This window comes from Schizophyllum commune (assembly GCF_000143185.2).
Source record: "Schizophyllum commune H4-8 unplaced genomic scaffold SCHCOscaffold_6, whole genome shotgun sequence".
In the NCBI taxonomy this organism is placed as follows: Eukaryota; Fungi; Basidiomycota; class Agaricomycetes; order Agaricales; family Schizophyllaceae; genus Schizophyllum; species Schizophyllum commune.
Genome location: NW_026089543.1, coordinates 55,147 through 77,054, shown reverse-complemented (window position 1 = coordinate 77,054; position 21,908 = coordinate 55,147). Strand labels below are relative to the sequence as shown.

The 21,908-nt window shown below is 56.9% G+C and overlaps 7 protein-coding genes across 7 annotated transcripts; 4 read left to right on the top strand and 3 right to left on the bottom strand.

Annotated features, from left to right (window-relative positions):
- Positions 1-251: 251 nt before the first annotated feature.
- On the top strand, positions 252-3,930 carry SCHCODRAFT_01095313 (uncharacterized protein; the record flags this gene model as incomplete). The annotated part of the gene is made up of 7 exons (XM_003031936.1): positions 252-1,444; positions 1,684-1,697; positions 1,747-1,921; positions 2,282-2,306; positions 2,462-2,514; positions 2,608-3,873; positions 3,897-3,930. The coding sequence occupies 7 exons, from the start codon at positions 252-254 to the stop codon at positions 3,928-3,930; spliced, it is 2,760 nt and encodes a 919-aa protein (XP_003031982.1).
- A 762-nt stretch (positions 3,931-4,692) lies between these two features.
- On the top strand, positions 4,693-8,810 carry SCHCODRAFT_02688412 (uncharacterized protein; the record flags this gene model as incomplete). Its single annotated transcript, XM_050346810.1, has 10 exons — positions 4,693-4,746; positions 4,888-5,016; positions 5,132-5,210; positions 5,255-5,617; positions 5,858-5,976; positions 6,190-7,632; positions 7,688-7,826; positions 7,877-8,236; positions 8,290-8,708; positions 8,762-8,810. The coding sequence occupies 9 exons, from the start codon at positions 4,693-4,695 to the stop codon at positions 8,319-8,321; spliced, it is 2,718 nt and encodes a 905-aa protein (XP_050199856.1). The 3' UTR covers positions 8,322-8,708; positions 8,762-8,810.
- On the bottom strand, positions 8,659-10,581 carry SCHCODRAFT_02700953 (uncharacterized protein; the record flags this gene model as incomplete). Its single annotated transcript, XM_003032378.2, has 9 exons — positions 8,659-8,708; positions 8,762-8,912; positions 8,970-9,250; positions 9,297-9,435; positions 9,488-10,013; positions 10,067-10,151; positions 10,203-10,383; positions 10,433-10,445; positions 10,496-10,581. The coding sequence occupies 9 exons, from the start codon at positions 10,579-10,581 to the stop codon at positions 8,659-8,661; spliced, it is 1,512 nt and encodes a 503-aa protein (XP_003032424.1).
- A 1,890-nt stretch (positions 10,582-12,471) lies between these two features.
- Positions 12,472-14,990, bottom strand: SCHCODRAFT_02502567 (uncharacterized protein; the record flags this gene model as incomplete). Its single annotated transcript, XM_050343133.1, has 5 exons — positions 12,472-12,537; positions 12,587-13,271; positions 13,320-13,369; positions 13,816-14,533; positions 14,590-14,990. The coding sequence occupies 5 exons, from the start codon at positions 14,988-14,990 to the stop codon at positions 12,472-12,474; spliced, it is 1,920 nt and encodes a 639-aa protein (XP_050199855.1).
- Positions 14,991-15,864: 874 nt separating this feature from the next.
- On the top strand, positions 15,865-16,795 carry SCHCODRAFT_02277606 (uncharacterized protein). Its single transcript, XM_050342255.1, has one exon. The coding sequence runs from the start codon at positions 16,010-16,012 to the stop codon at positions 16,697-16,699; it is 690 nt and encodes a 229-aa protein (XP_050199854.1). The 5' UTR covers positions 15,865-16,009; the 3' UTR covers positions 16,700-16,795.
- Positions 16,796-17,416: 621 nt separating this feature from the next.
- Positions 17,417-19,461, top strand: SCHCODRAFT_02577602 (uncharacterized protein; the record flags this gene model as incomplete). The annotated part of the gene is made up of 5 exons (XM_003031938.3): positions 17,417-18,623; positions 18,674-18,815; positions 18,869-19,109; positions 19,207-19,243; positions 19,285-19,461. The coding sequence occupies exons 1-5, from the start codon at positions 17,436-17,438 to the stop codon at positions 19,459-19,461; spliced, it is 1,785 nt and encodes a 594-aa protein (XP_003031984.1). The 5' UTR covers positions 17,417-17,435.
- SCHCODRAFT_02731907 (uncharacterized protein) lies at positions 19,420-21,661 on the bottom strand (the record flags this gene model as incomplete). The annotated part of the gene is made up of 3 exons (XM_050347132.1): positions 19,420-20,150; positions 20,203-20,348; positions 20,405-21,661. The coding sequence occupies 3 exons, from the start codon at positions 21,659-21,661 to the stop codon at positions 19,721-19,723; spliced, it is 1,833 nt and encodes a 610-aa protein (XP_050199853.1). The 3' UTR covers positions 19,420-19,720.
- Between the last annotated feature and the right edge of the window lie 247 nt (positions 21,662-21,908).

Below are 21,908 nucleotides of genomic sequence, written 5' to 3'. Positions count from 1 at the left end.
CATGAGAACGTCCGACTAGCTGTGGCGAGGCTGCCTTATTTTCCCACGCTCGAACTTGCTCTCTACCCTCGTTGGCATTACGACTTGTGGGTCGGATCCACGGTTCTCCTTGACGCTTGACCTCGTACCTGCAAGGACTTCGCTTCAAGCAGCGTATACTCTCGTGGCACTAGTGAGTACCTGTCACAGATTACACGATTGCCAGCTCATAAACCACCGTATCGAAGCCTATCCGAGCCGATCGCGACCCGATGTCGGGCTCGCCCTCCGCCAGGTTGTGTTTCACTCTCGAAGGCCTCATAGGTGTACAAACTTCGCAATCTCGCAAACGACTACTCAATGGGAAGGCTCGAGGTCTCGTCAGAGACGCCATACGCTTGATCGACACAGGCAGCTTGCAACTCATCCTCAGCGACCCGCCTGATATGCCTCTCCCGGACTTCGTGATGACCCCGGACGCCATCGATATCGTGACCAGCTTCACGTCCATAAGCTACGGCGCGCATCTCATCGACCTCGGCTGCTCTGCGGTATGGGATGCCATAGAACCGCTCGACGTGTGGCCGAGGGTCTTCCGATGGTTCGCGTACCTCCTCCCGCTCAATCATGGTCTGTCGTTCACCTCCGTGCCCTCTCTGCGGTATCATGCGTACTGGCCGAAGGCCATGGAGTGCATGCTCAAGACCATTCGGAGGGTGCTCGAAATGCCGCCCGAGCGCGCGCGTCCTATCCTGCTGTCAGGCGGGCACGACGTGATCTCGGATATCATGACCGTCTGGCTGCGCTGGCCTGAGGTGATTGGCGAGGTCAAGGACGAGGAAGCGGCGGCGCTCAGATCCCGCTGCATCGACTCGATGCAAGCGCTTTGGCTCGCCCTCCGCGTCGGTCCAGACGACGAGACTCTGACGCTATTTTGCACGTATATGCTGCGCGCCGTCCACGGCAAGCCGCGGAAGCTTTTCCGCGTTATAGACGCTCGTCTTCGTGACATTACTGCTCGACTAGCCGACGCCAATGATGTTCAAGCCTGCGATGATGCGGCATCCATCATGGTGGTATCATGCCTTTTTCTGATGTACCCTGACCTGCAACTACGCAAATTCCCTCGCGGAATCATCCGGTCTGCCACCCATATCCTCCGGATGGCAGTTCGTGCGCATACCAAGCTTCGCCTCATCACAGCTGAGTTGATCCATCGCCTCTGGGCTCTAAGGGGTCGTGCACTTCTGCTTTCTCTCGACACTGGCATTTTCACAACCATCGCCGAGATGGATGCCGTGGACGCCGGGGTGGAGGATAGCCTTCGCAAGCTACGTGATCTCATCAGCTATTCGCTATCCTATCCCGAAGCCGTGAGACGCTTTCACGATGGGCTTCCCGAAGCGGCGTGGTGGCAAGGGTACCTCCCCGAAGAGCAAACGCTGCTCGAACTCGCTGCCAACAGGTATAGCATACTCAAGGCGGTGGACGATTCCTGGCCAAACTCACTGCGATGCTATAACTTGGAGGTACTCTCCTTTATCTCGTCCACGTCGGGTGAATCGACTCCATTCAACAGTGCACGAGCCCTTCAGATGTCCGTTTGCGTGCTTGCCCGTGCGGGAATGTGCAGTATTGCTCCTCGACATGCCAGCGCGCACACTGGGAAGCGCACAAGCTTCGCTGTGATCTACGAGGAAATAGACACCCCGAACTAGGTGAGCGGACGCAATGGCGAGCACAGGAACCCTCTCTGACCGCTCAAAGCGCCCCTACGGCCGCGCGACGCATACTTCATGAGAGTGATCGCCTTCGACTACGTCAGGCGACATTGGGAGGACATCTCCGCAGAAATAGGCCCCGAGGGTCTGACGAAGACGCCGATCATGACGGTGGACCACGCGTTTGAGACGAAGCGGCTGGACTTGCAGGTCCATGATGTGTGCGCTCTACCGGGCCTTGCGCTTTATGTCAATGGGTTTTATCGGGAAGGAGAAAGGAGGCGGAGTCGCGCACATGTATTTTTCCTCGAAGACTTGTCGGCGGCTTTGTCGGATGGTGATGCTGCTCCTTCGTGAATCCAAACTACTGCATATCGATTATTCGCATAAGCCTCGACCCTTTCCCGGTATTCCACACTGCACCGAGTGGACTGGATGTCATTGATGGTCTTGTCTGGGACGCAGTATCCTAGAGACCTAGTCCTGCGATTGAAATCCAAAGTCCACACGATCTCGCCAATACTACAGAGCTCCTCATAGATGCAATCGATGTAGTCCGGCCGTGGATGTTCTATCACCAGCTCGCGGACCCTATTCCATCCCGCAGTGCGTCTGCAATGTTCGTGCGCCTAAATTGTGGTGGGCGGAGTAATAGAGCTCGAACGGCGCCCGGAAACAGAACGCGCAGGAAGTCGGCCACGCGCTCGGTGTCGAGAACGGTCCCTCTCCTCGAGCAGCATCTCGCATATGATATGCTGTAGCTACAGCATGGCGAGTGGGATCGTTATGGCGGTAACGCGATGGGAGCGAGCCTGTGAGGGTGACACCCGGCGCCACAAAATGTCACCTTTTTGGAAATAGTTCCCACGCCACATTCCTCCTCTTTCGTATAGCCGCACTTGTCAAGAACTCTCATCGCCCTTTCGAGCTCCTCGACATCTTCTGTGCCGTCCGACAAGCCCACGTTGAGCTTTACCTTGCGCGGAATGCCGTCCTGGGCAGCTGACATCGCTCAACTGAACCACGCCCTCGACAGCATACAGCGAAGCCGTCTTCCTGGTGCGCTCAAGGGCAACAAGCAGCACCACGTCAAGACCGCGAATAAACTTCTCGCCTCCCGTCCGCTGCACTTCCTGCTAGAGGAGCCGTATGATATCCATATCTTCCTCCCCGCCTCTGTGGACTCACGCCAAGGCATCATCGACGCACTCACCGCGCTCAAATCCCTGCAAAATGTAGCGGACGATGGCCTCAGCTCACTCTGGACGTTCGACGACAGCATGTGGGCGCGTTCGCTCCGCTGGTTCCTGTCTCTCTACCCCATCTATAGCCTGTCCAACGCTCTTGACGTCTTCGATGCGATGGAGAAGTCCGCGGTCGAGACGTTCATCGGCGTCCTCGACAGCGTGACACGTCTATCGCCTTCAGAAGCACGGGAGGCGCTTCTGAACGACGATCGCCATGCCCTGCATCTTCTCTTCGCGCTGTGGGTCCGCTGGCCGATACGCATACAGAGCTTGGGCATGAACGTATACGGCTCCATTTCCTGCCAGGATGTCATGTATGATGCATGGACGTGTTTTCCCATGGAAGTCACCGAGGAGATATTCGTCAGACCAATTCTGCACATGCTGGGCGATCGACCGAAGCGACTCTCCCGCCTCTGCGCCACTCATCTCAACATACGCACTTCGGCCGGAAGTATTGGCCGCGCCGGCCTGGTGAACCAGGTGAATCTGATGAAGAGCATGACGCTGCTTTGCGACTCGGGCGCGCATGGGCTCTCCGGATCCTATATCGCGGCGCTCATCAACTCCTTGGACGACGATCTCAGCATCTCCCCGGACACACACGAGCTCTGGACGTGCGTTCTCCAAACACTTACCGAGATGTGTTTCCGGTCCGACTATGCCGTCGCCTTTGCCTCAAAATATGGCCTCTTCGCGCTTCTAGTCCGCGTGCGGCGCCTCTGCCACCCGCTTCTGGCGAACCCCAGTCAATCGAACCCAGAGGTCAGTATCACATGCATGGTGTTGACGCTCCTTGGCGACGGCCTCTTTCATCGACGCGCTGTGAAGGGCTTCCGTGAAGCACAGAGTCGCTATGCCACCCGCATGCCCGACGGGCCGCTACGGGTCGACGAGCAAGCTGTCGTGACCCTTGGAGAGCGGCGGTACGCTCTACTTCTACGCGCAGATCAGGAATGGCGCGCGATAGCTATCTGCAGTAATTCAAAGGTACGCATCATTGCGCAAAACGTTCCGAAGCGTCTGTCTTTCTTCAGTGTTCCAACGCACGGGGAACGCCCGTACGGTCCTGCCCTTGCGGAGAATTCCTATACTGCTCGACTATGCTGTTAATTCTGTCAATAAAATGAAATCGACCCGGAACTACCTGAGGAAGCAAGCATTCTACTTCAATCGTAGTATACTCCCATAGTGCGCGCTATGATAGCTCATCAAGTGTCACCGACGGCGCCCTCTTTCGCCCCGAGAACTTATGGAGTGTCGCCCGAGCAGTCGAAAGTCGTCCCGAGTTCTTCGAATTGCCGTCCGGGCTCCCATTTTTACCCGAAAACTTGTAGCGGCACGGTCCGAGCTATACATTTTGGTCGAGATAGTATACGCAGGAGAGATACTCGGGCGATGGTCGAAGCAAGCAGGTTCAACTGCCTGCCTTCCTGATTTGGACTGGGGGTCTCGCCCCGGCACGTGCACCAACCTTGGCACGTGCACTGAGCGCCTGCAAGCCCTTCGTCGTGTGTTCGTAGTCTATATCTTAACCAAATTGTATGTCGTAGGGTTTGAGAAGGCCTATTGGCTATATATGTATGCTAATTAGAGCGCTAAAGTGGCTGGACTGACCACCAGCACGTCAATTACTGGGCCAGGCATCGACGTGCACCTCGAGATCAGCCTGTGAGGATGGTTGAAGTCATAGTTTAGCAGATCGTCTATATATGGGATACATATCTCGATCCTATGCCTCAGATATGGCTGAAGAGGCTGCCAACGCTACTGCCAAGCTCCCTTCCGTCGAATCCAGCGTAAGCGCTCGAACCGCGTGGCTCACGTGGCCGCCACGACCCCCCTCAACCTAAATAAGGCAAGCGGGCAGTCGAACCTGCTTGCTTCGACCATCGCCCGAGTATCTCTCCTGCGTATACTATCTCGACCAAAATGTATAGCTCGGACAGTGCCGCTGCAAGTTCTCGGGTCAAAAGGGGAGCCCGGACGGCAATTCGAAGAACTCGGGACGACTTTCGACTGCTCGGGCGACACTCCATAAGTTCTCGGGGCGAAAGAGGGCGCCGTCGGTGACACTTGATGAGCTATCATAGCGCGCACTATGGGAGTATACTACGATTGAAGTAGAATGCTTGCTTCTTCAGGTAGTTCCGGGTCGATTTCATTTTTTGACAGAATTAACAGCATAGCTCGACGATGTGTCAGAGGGAACACTGGAGCATCGGTGATCACCGCGTCGCCTTCGCCCCGACTGTGAGATACCGTACTTCTCTCTTTGACCCTCTCGTCGTCTGATTTCCATGATAGTCTACACCGTCATCCCCATGCGCGCCAAGGACGCGCACTTCTTAGCTGTCATTGCACGCTCTTACGTCGAGAAGAATTATGCTACCATTCTTGTGCGCGTCCGTGGCCCACCGGGCGCCTACGAGTGCGTCCGCGTCGACCTCAGCCTCACCAATCTGCGCGAGACCTTGTCCGACATTTCCACCGGCGCGAAGTTGGACTCGGAGATCCACCTGGATCCCTGTCCATATCCGACGTTCTGCGTTCATGTCGAGCATATGCAGGGCGACACGCCGCGGACTCGGGTGGTCCGGCTTACTCCGCGGACGGCGTCGTGGCGCCTTGCGCGGGAGGGGCGGCGGCGGGTGTTGGACCTGTTTTATGGTGAGCACGCTGCTCGTGCGCAATGTCCACGATGTATACCTCGAGCTGACGTCTCGCAGATCCTCCTACGACTTGAGCGAGGCCTAGATCTGCTGTCGCTATAATACTCGCCTGCTGAACGAGTGATATCGTCTTCTTGGTCGTCCAACAACATGCTGTATGGCTCTCATCGGTTCCATTTCTTCCTGCTTGCGGAGCTCGATGTGTATTTCTTATGAATCTACTTAATCGCCGTTTCAGGTCGATTCCCTACTAATTTGCTTATTCTTGTTTCGGCCGTTGAGCACGTATACCAAGCGCGTGCCACGCTTTCCCTGCCGCGACTCGATTCTGGTGGACCCTGCTTCGGCCCTCGTCCGGTGCGCCACATCGACGCCACATATTCGGTTCGAGTCCCACCGTGACTTCGCCTTCTGCTCGTTCTGTCCTTCATCTTGCACTTCGACCGTGAACATCATACTGGCGTCACAATGTACCCTGGATTGCGCTTGAGAGCTTCTGTGTCTACTCGACGCAGATCTTGGCTTTGAACGGCAAGCTCCGAATGCAGCTCAAAAGCCGCGGACTGACAGGATGACACGTCGAAGATCGTCGCCGGGAATTCTTTCGCCGCCCAGTCGACGCCTTTCTGCTCGCCAACGATCTTTCCTCTTGCCATCACCGACACGCTGATCCTTCGTCGTTGCTCTATGGCCACTGCACCCGATTTTGCTCTGCCCGACCTCTCAAATCCTTTGCATCAGCCGGGAGACCTCCAGACTCTCTTTGGAGCCGTCTCTGCCTTGGCGCGCTCCCAGGATGAAGGTCCGACGATGTTCGCGTCGGAGGAGGCTTTGCACGTCAAGGCTGCGAAGCGAGCCCTACGCGCACGTCCCCTTGACATCGTCTTGGCTGCGCCACCTGGTATCCCCTTCGAGCTTTATGTGCACACGACCGCTGGAAAAGCGATATGCGTGGCGTTCATCGCGCTAAAGTTCCTTCACTTCTCGATTCCTGCGAAGCTGGACCGTCAGCTGTGGCCATTCGACGATTCCATATGGCCACATCTACTTCGCTGGGCGGACTATCTTCTTCCCTCTGGCTACATCTCCGATATCCACCTATGCAAAGAAGCCAGGCAGCATGTACTGTTCCGCATTTCCACTGTGATCGGGATCACCGAGTGCCTCACATCGCTCCCCAAGGAGCAGGTGCGGTCGTGCCTACTCGGCGGCAGTAACGATGTCTTGCACACCCTCGTTACACTGTGGGTGCGCTGGACTGACCTTGTGCCGGCCCTCGACATGGGTCCCCGCGAGGTTATGTGGTCTGCGTGCCTCCTTGGCTCCGTATGGGATTCTTTCGAGGGCCAGCCCGCGGAGGACGTCCTTCGTACGCAGATTATGCGTGTCGCCGGCGGCAGCGCGAGGGACGTGTTTCGCGCCGGCGCTGCGTATCTGTGCGCTTTATCGGCCGCGGGCGCTGTCGCACGAGAGCGGGACGAGATTGGGGAGCAAACGACCTTCGTAGCCGCTATCATTCGCCCGTACGATGTTGGTCCGGAGACGCTGCCCAGCTCGTTCATCGCGACTCTGGTCACGATACTCGACGACAACCTTACCGCCGCTCCCGATTCGCACAACCTCTGGGTGCAGATCTTCATGCTTCTGTGTACATTGTGTGGTCACTCGGACCACGCGACAATGCTCTGCATCAAGCATGGACTGTTCCCTCTTCTCGTCCGCATACGGAGCATCTGCTCGCATTGCTCGACCGGAGTCGTTCCCTACGGCTCCAAGCAGGTCTCCTCTGGCGGAGCCACGGGCATACTGATGACTTACATTCGCAATACCTTCTGGTCCCGTCGAGCTGTCGCGAATTTCCATACGGCTTATGAGAACTACGCGGCTCGCATGCCTATCGTCCCGCTGCGAGAGGATGAGCGAGCGGTTCTGGACGTTGCCGATCGCCATTACGCTCTGCTCATAGAGGCTGAGGAACAGTGGTCGAGCGTGGCCAAGTGCTGCAACTACATGGTAAGCGATGCATGCGTAGAATTCTCAAAGGCAACTTGGCTAACTTTACCTCCAGTGCGCTAGTTCTGAATCTGCTGCGCTGCGTTCCTGCCCCTGCGGAGAAGCCCTTTATTGCTCCACAGATTGTCAGCGAGCGCATTGGAGCACCGGGGAGCATCGCTACCTCTGCGATGTACACTTCGCAAGCCGAGCTGGTATGTGCTTCTCATGAGCTCGATTCGATTTCGTATCTGACGATCGACAGGGAGTACATGCCCCACTGTGAAGTCGAAGGACGTCTACTTCCTGGTCGTAATCGCACGCGCCTTCGTTGAAAGCAACTATCAGCAAATCCTCGCCCGGCTGAACCGCCAGCCCAGCGGAAACGATCTTATCCTCGTCAATCTGCCCTTATTGCACGACCCAACGGTGACCGAGTTGTTCACGGCGACGGCTTGTGAAAACTCGTTTAGGCCGGATATTTGTCCGTATCCTTCTATCTCCGTACAGGTGTCGTATCAGCAGACGAATGGCGTACGCGCCCGTCTAGTGAACCTCGTTCCCAGAAGTGCTGCGTGGCGATACGGCAAGGACGAGTTCGCGACGCTCACGTGCACCTTATATGGTGAGTACTTGACTTCCCGCTCCTGACAGCGTTGTGCTCATCGTTCTGCTCAGACCCGCCGACGGATTGGACCTGCGTGGACTGACGATCCCTGCAGGGGCTTCTTGAAGTGCGTGTTCCATTGCACGCGGTGTTCTTGGAGAGGAGAAGGGTGTCGATATCATACTGAGGGAAAGACGGGAAGTATAGACACGAAATGAAAGTCGGTCTTGGGAATCAAAGCGTCCGAGCGTCCGTAATGGTATATACGAGGTCCGAGTCCAGTAAGATGTCCATGAAGTGGAGGATGAGTTCAGTAGAAGCCGGGTATATGTAAGTCCAGAGTATCCGCGACGCACGTCAAAGTCCAGCAGAACGAATGTGTCCGAGATGAAAGTCCACCAAGCTTCCCGCTGAGAGGAGTCCTTGTCTACAGTCGCGCATCATATGCCCACCGCTACGCGAACCTGCCTAACTATCGCCAACTTTGACTCTGTCCGAATGGCGTTAGTTCGTCGACAAGAAGCGACGGGAATGAATCCTCACCGAATATCGGGCATCTAGGGGCGAAGATCTTCATCGCTTCTTCCAGCGCGCCCAACGCTCCTAGCCACTCTCGCACGTCCTCGGCGGGGTTCGTTCCTCGCAGCAGCACAAGCTCGTCGATCAATGCATGACACGCTGCCGACCAGAATGCCTGAAGCGGACTCAGCTACCGTATCAGACACCTTGATGATCGTGCGTGAATGCGCACCGCCATGAGGGGATTAAGGTACCCCAACCTAGCAATATTGGCCTCGCTCGCCATGCGCGCGATGGCCCGAGCAGCTACAGCACGTTGCCTGCGTGACGACGGGTTCATGTCCGACAGGGGCGTGTGGAGCTGAATAACGGCGACGCGGAGGGTTGTGTGCGTCAACAGCGCCGCGCGGAGTGGTCCCACATCTTCAGGGAGAGGTGGAAGTCGCTGCCCTAGTGCTGTGATCACTTCGTCGAGGGTCTGAACTTGCATGTCGATGCCTTCGTTGGCTAAAGCTACAATGCTTGAGCGATGCGTAAAACTGGAATGTATCAGACGTACCGTCTCCCGTAGTATCCACGCGGAAGGAGGTGCATCGGTGGAGGATTACCGCGGCCTTCGACAGGAGGGCGAGAGATCCGACGCCTGCATCTTCGTGACCGGCGAAGAAGTCGCCTATTGTCCCTCTACCTTCGATGCTCTGTGGAAGACCAGGGTCAGCGCTAGCCGGACTGTCATCCACTAAGACTCACCGGCGCTGGCGGGGCCCCGGGCCAAGGCGTCATGACGGCCATATCTCTGGTACACGAGACGGGCATAGGAGCGCCGTCGGTGCAGGACCAAAGGCATGCGAGAACAGCCGTATGCCAGAACGCGTTCACGCGCTCGCGGTCTTCGCTGCGGGTAGGGTTCACCTGCGTTATACGGTGCAAGCCGGTCCCAAGCGCCAGCGACCAGGCCCCTGTGATGTGATAGCAGCCCTCGATGTTCTTGTCGATGGCATAGCAGTACTGGCCGTAGAGCAGACGTGCTTGCATGGTCTGCAATAGCGTGTCTGGCGCCGTAGACGCGGTGGCGATGCTCTGTCGGGAGCGCGCGAGGAGGGATGACTCGTATGCGTTCGCGGCCGCATCGGATGAGAGCCGTGCGCCCCAGAGGTAAATCACATCGAGTAGGGCGGGAAGGGGAGCCGGTGAGCGGGTTTGGAAGGACTGCCGGAAGCGAGGAATATCGAGGAAGAAATGTAAGTCGTGGGCGCGCTCAAAGAACGCAGTAAGCCTGAGACAGGAGTGAGCAAGCGCCAGTCAAACGACGAAGCGTAGGCGACGCACCACACGCGCTGAGACGGCTGAGGGGAATCCTTGGCTCCGACGGGGACGAGTGAGATCCCCTGCGAAGACGATTGTTGACTGCGTGCTGAAAGCCCGTCAGTCGACGTACTGAAGCGACGCGTTGGCGAAGGCTTACCTGATGCATCCGCCGAGGACTTGGCGGCCTGTAACTCCTCGATATGCGCCTCCAGGGACTGAATCTGCTCCTTCAAGACTCTGGTGGCAGTTCGGCTGTAGGGGACGAAGTCGCACTCCTGCCAGCGTCCAGTAGTCGACTGGGAGCAAGGACCACAGATTGGCTTCACGCCGTCGCAGCGCTGATCAGATGGTCAGTCAATACGCCACAGTGGGAGCTGACTGGCGCACTATTTTCCTATGTCTGAAAGACAATTAGCGCGCTCATGAGTGAGCTGAGGGAACGAGACGTACCTGCAGTTCGTGCATGCCTCTCCTCGGCGGAGACCCGAGGTCCCAGATGCACCCGAAGTCTCTTTCGGAGGAGGTGAGGAGGTCATGACGAAGACGACGTGAAGAGAATAAGTCCAGCCATGCTCACCTCATCTTATATTTCCCCACATTATGAGGCCCTGAACCCGCGAGCCCGTGTGAGCGTCGGTGTCAGAGGTCGTCGACCCCGACGATCACTGAAGCATACCAGGGCACTGCACTGACGAGCATCGGGAACGAGCTCGAGACACGCAGTCCATGTTGCATCCCCTGCAGTGGAGAACGGATAGAATAGGGGGCATCAAGAGGCGGGTACCGCAACATGCGCGCCCCGACGATTGATGGGAACAGCAGGAGGTGGCGGACTTCCCGCGCCGCGTCGGCAGAGCGCGCCGCGTGCTAGCAATCAGAGGAAGCGCGAGGAGGGTACGGGTACCGAAGTCCGAGCCAACAAACAGAGCTTGCGACGAAGGAGAATTGCTGTGCTCTTCACCGTTTGAAGCCTGGATAGCGCTTTAGTCATGCATACCAGAATGTAAGTGAGAATAGGCCCGGCTGGAAAGCTGGCACTTCGTCTACTGAAAGTCACATTAGCGAGCGATTTAATGATGACTAGCTTTGAGCCGATCGCGTCCCCCGATGCGCAGCTGAGGGCATAGAGACCGCTTACCCTAATCTAGGTGTCCCATTGTTAGCCCCGCACCTAGGCTCACCGCCACCCTGATCGGAATGAGCGTCATGCATGGTCGACTCTGGCAGTTTCAGGCCTTACACCGTTCCCGATGCTTCTTCTCCGCGTTCTCAATTAATTCCACTACCGGTAAGAAGCAGTCCTTGCACAGCCCTCCGTGCTTGTGATGTTGCGTAGGATCGTCTTGCGTCGGCGTCACACGATCCGGTGTTCACTGGCCTTCACGTCGGCTCCGAGAAGTATCGTCCCAAGCGGCAGGCGTGCGGGAAGAGATGTAGGCATGTTCCTCCGGGATCTCGGGCAGAGGGAACTCGTGAGAACCTTTAAACGTTTGAGGAACAAGTTCACTCACCCGATGTCATGATTGCTGCATGGTCCGAAGCGTCATCAACAAACGGGCTCGCACGGATCGCCAGTGGGTCTATCTCGCGAGCGTAACTAGCCTCCGGTCCCACTGGAATGCCGTCTTCCAATCGTCTTCGCGGCCTTACCTGAACCGTACTACCATGACACCCTCGCGTGCTTTTCACAAGAGTGGGGGCATGTCCGAAGCTCCTAAAATGCGCAGATGAGCACTTGCATCGGTGCAATCGTGCTCGGGGCTGCAGTCTGTAGATCCGCCGAGTCTCAGCTTGTGGAACGCGACGAAGACCAGTCGACTTGCGCTCGAAGATATCAGTTTCGAGCACAGGCTTCTCGAAACCAGCGTCGCGCAGCGTCGAAGATGAGTCAGCTAATCAGTCTAGGTCAGCCTTCCAAACGAAGAGGGAGCGTTTGCATCACGAACGTACCTCGCTTTGCTAAGCAAGCGCGCTCTCGTCGCAGTCTGTGCAGTCAACACATTCAATACTGTTAGAGCAAGAGATAATTAGCGAGGTGCGAGGTACATTATGAGTAAAGCAAAGGCGTACGTCGTTGGTAACCGTAAGTCATGTAAGTAGTCAGCGGTCAACGGCAGCAGACAGTTTCGAAGAGGGAAAAGAGCGGAACAGAGGACCTAGCGCACGCTGACTTGCGGGTGGTATGCGTACCTGGAAGCCGCTCGGCTCTCTTGCGGCAGGCCGACGAGGTTCGTTACGCGAAGTTTTTCCAAAAAAGCCGTATCGTATCAACGCTCGCGGGAAGCAGATCGCAGCGACAAGCTATCGGGAACGAGATCTACGCATGTATCACGGCGACGAAGATCTGAGAGCGAAACAAAGCCCGAAGGGACGAGTTCATTAGCTTTGTACCCTCTGCGTGAAAGGAATGCGACTCACTGAGAGAGTCAGTGTGCCATAGCTATCTCGTTTGCACCGGCTTCGAGATCCTGCCTCTTCCGGCTGGTAGCTTCCTATCGGAAACTTGAGTCTGAAGCGCCAGACACTCATGTAGCCACTCACCGTCAGATCCAACTTCCTCACTCTTGCAAGAGCCGACCAGTCCGGTAAGTTGAAAAACGATGGCAAACGCCGCCAGACGTCACGCAGCCAAACGTGGTAATTAGCACGCATTGAGTCCATACACTTCCAGCACATCTCCTCCAGACCGTCGTCCGAGTCCACCCACTGCGTGAAGTACGTGAGAGGGTGCTGCACGAAGCGAACGCGGTCTTCCGCGGAACAGGATGCCAGTCGCGCCTTGATGCATCCTTCTGAAGCGCAGCCCAGGTTCGGGGAGAAGAAGGCGACGTGAGGGAACTCCTTGCGCAGGGCTTCGCAGCCGGCGAAGCATGCAGCGATGTCTTCGTGTGATAACGAGCGCTCCAGTCCGAGCCAGACTTCCTTGCTGAGCAGAGACGACGCGGGGTACTGAAGAGCGGTATAAAAAGCGGTTGGAAGAAGCCAAGTCGCTTGGACATCGCGTACGAGGCGTATGACGGCCTTGATCTCCTGTGGGCCGTCATTCGGTACGAGAGGATAGGTACGATTTGGCGGGTAATCCATTTCAGCCAGGTTGGTCACGAAGGCTGACTCTAGATGGCGTAGGGCGCGACAGCGCATGGCGGGCGCGTCGTATTTGTGCGCCAAGCGGAGGATGCCTTCTAGAACATTGAATCTCGTCTGCGCGGGAGGTGGCATAAAGTAGCTGTTCCTGTCGGTCAGATTGAACGAGAATAAGCAACGAGATACGCACTTGGGTATATACATGGCCTTGAGGAAGTGAACCGCGTCCATTGCTTGAGCCTCTTGTAAAACAACCAGCGGCAGGCCTTAGTACTGCTCTAACTTGAGAGGCGAGTTCTCTGAGAGAACGCTACGAAAGTGTTCGCAGTGCATTGACAGAATACCTCGATGCACGCGGAAGAGCGATGCGTCAGCCTTCACCACGACATTCCCATCCTCGAACCACAGATCCCGATGTCGGGTTGGCAGAGACATGCTGATATAGCAGCAGACTCAGAGTGAAAGATATTTGCGGTGCAGGGTACTACTGCCTCCGGAGGCTTTGTTGTATCCCTCCTGATCGTTGGAGAGAACTTGCACACGTCCCAGATTGGTCATGTTTTCCGACGCCACATTATCCCGGCGAATGCCGAGGGCACCCACTGTTGGACCCACAACCGGGTGCTCGTCCGTTGTTGGCAGTTGCTCCCTTAAAGGTCGTGAACGAAATAATATTACATCTATACACGTAAACCTTCACCCGCAGAGTAATGTACGCCCAGATCAGCCTTTCTCCATTCCTCCAAGTCCTCCAAAGTCGGAAGCCCAAAATTACCCGGAATCGAGCGAATGAACGAGAGCTCAAAGTCGGACAAGTTCTTCTGCAGAATCGCGCAGCATTGGGAGCACATCCCCTTCACTGGGGCCTCCCCGACGTTGATCATTGCGCCCCATACCATTGCGTGCCGGAGTGGGTCCAAGTAGAAATGAGAAGTCACCTTAGCTTGAAGGAATGTTTTCCGCGCACGGCGGCACCACGGGCGCCAGCATCTCATGCTCTTGAGTGCGGTAAGGGATGTATAATCGGGATCTCGCGAGCGGCGAAAGCCTTCTGCGATCCGGAGGCGTGTTTCGGAGGAAAGCTCGTACAGCACGCCCTCGTAAGTCTCCGGTGCGGCCAGGCGCTTGAGGGGGATACACGATAGGTAGTAGAGGAGTAGCGGTAGGAGCCAGAGAGCGTTTGCCTGCTCGGCGAGCTCGACGAGGGCCTTCACGAGCGCGGTGTTGCCGCTGATGCCTGCGCGGGCGAGGGTGGATGACGGCGGGACGATGCAATGTAAAGTGAGAGCCTGGAGGTGCGCAAGGGCGCGTGCGCGCAGAGCATAAACGCGGTATCGAGTGGCGACGAGAAGGACGTCACCAATCGTGACGAGCGGGACGTCCGCGAAGGGAGCGGGGAAGAAGCTGGTGGCGCGGTCAGCTCAGTTGAAGGAGACGCGCTGAGAAGAGGTGCAGCTCACTTAGGGTAGTATACCGCCATGAGAAAGTTTCGCACGCTCCTGCTAGATACGTGCCGCAAATTGACATGTTCGCGCCCGTCGGGTCCGCGGTACGCCCCGCGAAGGAACTCGGGGGACTGGATCTCGAGCACGCTGCGGTGCACGGCGAAGCGGCGGCGGTCGACCGTGAGCACGAGATTGGCGTCGGGGAAGTTGATGGGCCAGATGTGGCCGGCGATGACGGGGCCTGGGGACCTCACGAATGGTGGGATAGGGCTAGCAAAGGGTGGCTGAGGGGGCGGGGGCATGGACTCGAGGAAGGACGGGTGGTTCATGCTGTGCGGGGGAAGGCTGGTGATGCGGAGGAGGGTGCTAGGCGGCCATCGGGATTGATAGTCGTAGTATATCCCGTCGTCTTCCATTGTGGCCGGAGTGCTGGGGGGACTGGGCGGGTTGGAGGGGTTCACAGGTGTACTAGAGGACGTCGAACTTGAAGGTGGTAGAGCCGGAGGTGAAGAGGCCGCTGGGGATGGTAAAGATGGAGGTGATGGAGCTTGATTCTCGACCTCGCCAGACAAACCTGACGCCTTAGGTGCGTTGCTTCCCAGCAGCGGAGCAGCCGATCCATCGCTTCGGATGCTTGTGGCGTTCGAGGCGCTGTCGTCGAGGGCCGGATGAAGAGAGGTTGACATGCTTGAGAAACCACGCAGAGCAGAGAAGATCAGGTGAAGGAAGAGCTGCTTCTCACCGGCGATTTATGTTCGTCCTTCCCTTTATGGGCGGAGACAGCATGTTAGTCGCACGAAGAAGGGGAAGTACTGATACTATTACTCTCAGACGTAACAACGGCGGTACAGGACTCTCACAAGCATGAGAGGACGGTCCCGCAGGGATATTGAGCGCACATTGTTGCCAGGAAGCATGGCAGCCAGCAGGTTTGGCCATGGTGATGATGGTCGAGGACAAGGAGCAGGCGTTCAAGCTTCCCGAAAAGGGCTGCGCAGATCACCGTTCTTGATCTCGACCGTCATGGTCTCGTCTCTCTGGTCGTCCATCCTAAAACCCCCTCCTCTGCAATCCCCGGTAGTAGCTCGAAATGCTCCAACCTGGCTAATGAACAAGCCCCCGACTCTTCAACGGCGTCAACACTAATTCAGGAGTTGTCAGAAGTTTCCGCACATAGTCGACTCTCCCGGCTCTCGCGACGGGGAGTGAGCTTAGGGACGTGTATCACTCGGATGAGTACCAGGTGCGTACTCCTCTCATACTGCCGAATACCGTACTGACCGCGACCGAAGCTTAGCAATAGCCGCTTCGTGCTCTCCCGCGTGCGCTGAGGTGCGATCCGTGGACTAGAGGGCAGGGGCGACCTGCGAGTGCGAGATCTGGCTGGTACATACTAAGGTCATCCTCGCGACCTCTCTGCTGACCCGCTCAAGACATGCATCGTAACCCGACCACGTTCGCGACGAGCACCTCGTGGCGTTCAATCTCGCAGCGCGCTGAGGGGAAAACCCAAGACGATGTCCGTCCCTCATTGCGGTCGCTTTGCGATGAGGGCTGTCGCGCCCACCATGGTGACCTGCGGGACGACGTGCGCCTGAGCTGGTCCTGCGTCGGCTGGCGCGCATTGCAGACGTTCACAGGGAAGATGTCTCGGAAGTCCCAAATGTCGCGCTCAAGCCCCAGAGTTATGCGCTTGATCTTGCAGGAAAAGGACGGGTCAGAGGGCGGTGCGCTTTCCATTCTTTCTCGAACGTGTGGTGGCTCATACATCTCCGGCTTAGCGGGTGGCGAACACCGTATCCCCCGAGCGTTGAGCCTCAACCCTCGACGCGCGTCCACCACCCGCCTCCATCGCCGTAATCTCTGCATCAGCCAGCATGCGGACCTCATTACGAAGCGCGCCCTAGCATCAACACTGGCTCCGGCGACGCCCAGGCCATTTCCCCGAGCGCGCGCGCGAAGTCGCCTTCATGAGCGGCCTCGGGATTTGTTCTCCGCGTTCCTTGCGGGTCGAGCTGTCGAAGGCGCATGCGGTCGACGTTGGCGCGCTTCCATCTCTTCGTACCTCATGACGTGTTTACCTACTATGCTGTCGTGTTTTCCCTCCAGCTGCCTGGTCTATTAACCCTCGCCTCGTCCGCCCGCGGCTGCACCACTCAAGCATCGAGATCGCACCACTCTATTTGAGCCTTCGGGGCCCCCTTCGGCGAGTCTCCCTGGCTTTTGTCGCGTAGTCAGATATCGCACGCGACCAGGCTGTAAGCGCGGATGAGGATGCTGCCAGAAGAACATTTAGCCTCGTCTATGTGTGTGGTGGCTACGTCGCCTCTTCACCATCCCTAGAGTTGGGGATCTGTCATCTGATTGCGAGCTTAGGCGAAAGGATATTCACTTGGTTCCACCGCGTGAAGGCTGCACTTGTGATCGCCCTTCGCTTACATACACGTGTATCGTCGTGCCTTGACGGACTATATGCGAAGAGCAATGCAATGAGCATATTCTACTCAATGCATCTATTGCGTTCCGAACCGGAGCGATGGAGGTTGGTCTCTCCTTTAGGAAAGGGGCGTCTGCGCAAACAGGGACAAAGATTCGAAATATTCTCACGGTCGCATCTCTTCCGCAACGCTCAGCCCTGGCCGAGAGTCACATTGTCCAGCGCCATATATCCCTCTACGATACAGAAAAGATACACCTCATACGCTTGACTGCTGTATTGTCTCGCCACTTCCCATGATGGCGAGTCTATTTTGCAGATGCTTCCTCGCGTGCGTGCTAAATCGCCTTTACAGCATCGAACAAACCCTCGCCTAACGCGAAACTCGCCCTCAATCGCGCTCGCATTGGTGATTGCAGATCTTATGGGAACTCCAGGCGCAAAAAGAGCCTCGAAGGAGTTTCGAGCCTCCATCAAGGAGGCTATACGCCTGATCAAGGCCGGCGGCCTTCAGAGGCTGCTCGACGCTCCTCCAAACAAGCCTCTCGCTGAATTTCTGGGAACATTGGGCTGCAATGAAGTCTGTACCCAACTCTACACCCTTGCTATGCTCGCCGATATCGTTGGACGCGGTCATCCAGCCCTGTGGGTGCTACCTGACCCGACGGACCTGTACCCGCGCGTCTTCCGATGGATTGCGTATCTTCTGCCGCTCAAAAGAGGTTTCTCAATGGAACACCGCTCCTCCAAGCACGACATCATGCTCGAATTGCTTGACGGCAGCATCGGCATCTTCCAGCACGTCCTCTCCCTGCCGCCGGACCGCGCGCGATCCGTCTTGCTCTCCGAAGGTCATGACGCCATAAGCGACATAGTGACTATTTGGCTGCACTGGCCCGAGCTCCTCGCAGAAACGAAGTCGAAGAAGGACGAGGAGCGCAGATCCCGCTGCATACAGCTGCCACAGTCGCTATGGAAGGCTCTTGGCCAGACTGATGACGACAACGCGCTGATCGCCACGTTCTTTCTCCGCGCTGTCTCCCACAAGCCAACGAGACTCTTCAACTTCATCGCGCGCCAACTGCACGATGCCAACTTGCGACTGGCACGCGACGATGACACCGCTTGGGCCGATGCCACGTCCTTCGTCATCATATCCACACTCCTGCTGCTGTATCGCGACCTGAGTATGCGTCTGGTCCCTGGCGGCATGGTCCTCTCTATGACCATCTTCACGCGGCTTGCGGCCGCCAAGCGCCCTCACCTCTCCGAAATCTGCCTCAGGCTGCTCAACATCCTCTGCTCTAATGACTCTCGCGCCCTCTCGACGGCCCTCAATTGCGGCATTTTCTCTTTACTGGCTCAGCTCCATGCCGCACGTTTGTGCCATGAGGACAGTCTTACGAAGCTTCGCGAGCTCATCAGCGGCGCACTGTCCTTTCCTAAGTCTGTCGAGCTCTTCTCTGCGCATGTTGCCATGTCCGACCTGGTTCGGCAGTCCTGGGTCCTTCCGGAGGAGAAGGAGCTCCGCGAACTCGCTGAGAGACGGCAAGCCTTGTTAAAAGTCGCTTCCCAAGATTGGGAGGCCAATGTTAGGTGCTGCAATCCGAACGTAGGCCCTCTACCGCTTTGCTATCCAGGCCTGCCCTAATATACATTTAGTGCTCGTGTGCACCAGATGCCCGGCTGCGCGGCTGTCCTTGTGGGAAGGCGGTCTATTGCTCGTCTACCTGCCAACGCGCCGACCGGGAGGTGCATAAGCAGAGTTGTCGTCTGCTCAACGAAGGGTCGGATCCAGAGATAGGTCAGTGCGCGGCGTTCCCTAAAAATCGCGACCCCGGTTTTGACATCCCAAAGGTGCCCTACGCGCCCGCGACGCGCATTTCATGGCGCATGTTGTGAAGGACTACCTACGGGAGAACTGGACGCGGCTCGAAGCGGAAGTCGGCGCCAGGAGCACGGGCCAAGTACCGCTTTTGACCCTGGACATTGCGTTCGGTGTCGAACGCATCGACTTGCAATGGGTCGATCTGCCGGAGCCAGGAGGATTTGTGCTTCTAGTTGAGTCTTGCTATCGGAAGAGAGGCCAGAAAGGGTCGTGCGTGCACGGAATCACACCCGCAGGTACCGAACAGATTAGCGCCGACGCGGACGATATTATGGGAACCGGATGTATTCCCGCCGTGTTAACCCAGGAAGAAGGCGGCAGCTAGCAGTTTGGCAGTAACATGTGTACGCAGTCGCCATTGCATTCATATTGATATGCTCGCTAGCCTACATACCTGAGTGCCGACCCGCTCACTCGACTTCGCATTCGTCGGTTGGTACCTCCTACTCGCATCGTCTTACCTGCCGCCCTCACGGCCTTCTTCGCCGATCGTGTCGTTATCAGTGTCCTCGTCGTCCTCCCGATCTTGGTCCACGCTATTGATTACCGGGGAGGAACATAAACGAGCGAAATATGCCGCGGATGATCAACCCTGGACCTCACCTCACCTCCTCGACCACTCAGAAGCGACAGCGGAGCTGGAAGTAGCGGTCAGTGACTACTTGTAGTCCCCTTCTCCGAGTCCTGCGACTCATCTTCGGGATCTGGTACATCGTATGATGGTCTGTGCTGTCGACTGCCCGAACGTTAACCCTCGCGTACACGACAAAGCGGATAGTATATCTCGGCGCTTGCAGGGGACTGCCTACAGGATTGCTCAACTACACCGTTCGCTTCGTCTTCGTCGTCCCCATCCTTGGAATGTTCTCGTCATCCTCGTCGCTCGCGTCGTTGTCACCGTCCTCGCCGTCCCCCTCCTCGTCTTCATCGTCTTCCCCATCCGGGTCCGTGCTAAAGACCACCTGGGTTAAGGTTTTGAACGGGCTGCACTCCCGCCTAGGGGCCGGAAGGAACATGAACGAGCGATATATAAGGGCCCGTCTCCTGAAGTATGCAACGTCCATCATGACGAGATGAATGCCCATCCCAGGTTGTGGCGACAAAGGCTCGGCAAGCCGACATAGCTCTCCCTCCGATACGTCCAGCTTCAAGTCCAGGGATTCTCCGTGTTCCTGCGCGAGCCGTGCGTAGTTATTCTCCAGCCAGTCACGTCCGATGATGGCGAGAAAGTGGACCTCTCGTGGGGGCAGACTTGCCATGGCGGCTTCAGCGAGATATTTAAAGCAGATGTGGATGTTAGAACTCACCGAATGGCTCGCCGATCCTTGAGATGAACGCGCAGCTAGTGTGATGTCTTTGCTTCCAATTTGCTTTCTGACAGGCGACGGAGCAGTAGAGGACCTCTCCGCACGCACATGCGCGAAGAGGTGCGTCCTCGCCGGCCTCGCACTGCGTCGCGATTGAAATCAGGGGTCATCGTGGACGACAAGTACGAGCTCGCTTACCGAGTCATTTCCACAGACAGCGTCTTCGTCCCATTCGACCTCAGCTTCCTCCCAAAGCTCGTACCGATGACGAGCGAGCTTTACGGTCCTTTCCTCGTCTAGACTAAGCTGCAAGCCGTCGTCGAGGGTCTCCAGACTGTCGTGGAAATGCTTGACCACGGATGGACGGGCTAGCGCATGTCGCATGAGCGCATAGTCCTTCGAGGAATCCAACTGTGGATATCGGTTCCGGGTCTGGACGAGCAAGGGGAATGAGCCGTGCTTGATCGCGACGGCGATCGCGCGATCGTCGCAGTAACATAGGCAGGACAGTAACCAGCAAACAGTGGTTGCCGCAGACGGGTACTTGTCAAGGGAGAACATCACAGTAGATACTGCGACGGATACCAGTTTGGAGGGGAAGCCTTCTTGGCGCAGTTCGGGGATCCTGGCCAGCTCAGACGCAAGCCGAATGAAAGGGATGAACTCGAGGTGGAGGCGATACTCTTCACAGTTCGCAAACGCCTCTAGGTGTGTCGCGATGGTGCGAAACAGACGTCGTGAACTGCCTCTGCGCGCGCCGAGCAGCTGCGCTAGGAGCACCGAGCGCGTGTCGTTGTCCTTTCCTATGACCGGCCAGAGGGCATGAAGAAGAGAGATGCATGGGATTATCGATGGTTTGTGGTCCTTCACTGTGATTTTGGGGAGGAACCTTGGCCATTCTAGCCAAATCACCACGATAAGTCGGACAGCGTCGTATTCGCTGGACAGCAAAATAGCTCGCGCCTGCTCGAGCGGTAAGCTCGGAAGTTGAACAAGCGCCGCGTGCACTGCATCTATGGCGTTGTTGAGGGTGTAGCGCATGTCGAAGGTCGTTAACTCGACTGGCAAGTCCACTGCATCGATGAGCAGGTACTCAGCCCAGCGGAAGACGCCCGCCCAAACGACCTCGGGCTCGCCCAGTACCCAGATAGTGGAGACGCCTCTGTTGACGAGTTCAGCAAGAATGCCGAACGGGTACAGTGCTGAGACAACATCTCCAGCGCGTTCTCTCAACAGGAAAATGGTGTACGGCTCGTTCGAGGGCGGATGTTCGAAGAGTTGTTTGAGCGGATTCGTCCGAAGAAGGGTGAGGGCTTTCTTCGTCAGCGGATGCGTCTTCTTGTTGAGAGACTTGGCTGTCTTATCGCGGTCCAATGTCTCTCGCATGTCCATGAGGACGTGCGTCAGCTTGGCAAGTGGGGACGGCAAGTCGACGAGGGACGTATCCGAGTCCATGCTTCGGCAAGTCAGCACCATTTCTATCGAGCCAGCGGGTAAACTTACATCCAGCAAGAGAGGGTTCCACCTGGGCAGACGATGGCGGACGAACTGACGAACAGTGGCTCAATTTGAACTTGAAGTTCAATTTTCGAGCTCCGCTGAGGTACACGCGGCATCCACGTGATGTTCATGTTCAACTTGCAAAATAGCAATCTGGAAACACCAGCTCTTCACTGAGAAGAAAACATACCTGCGCGCTGGC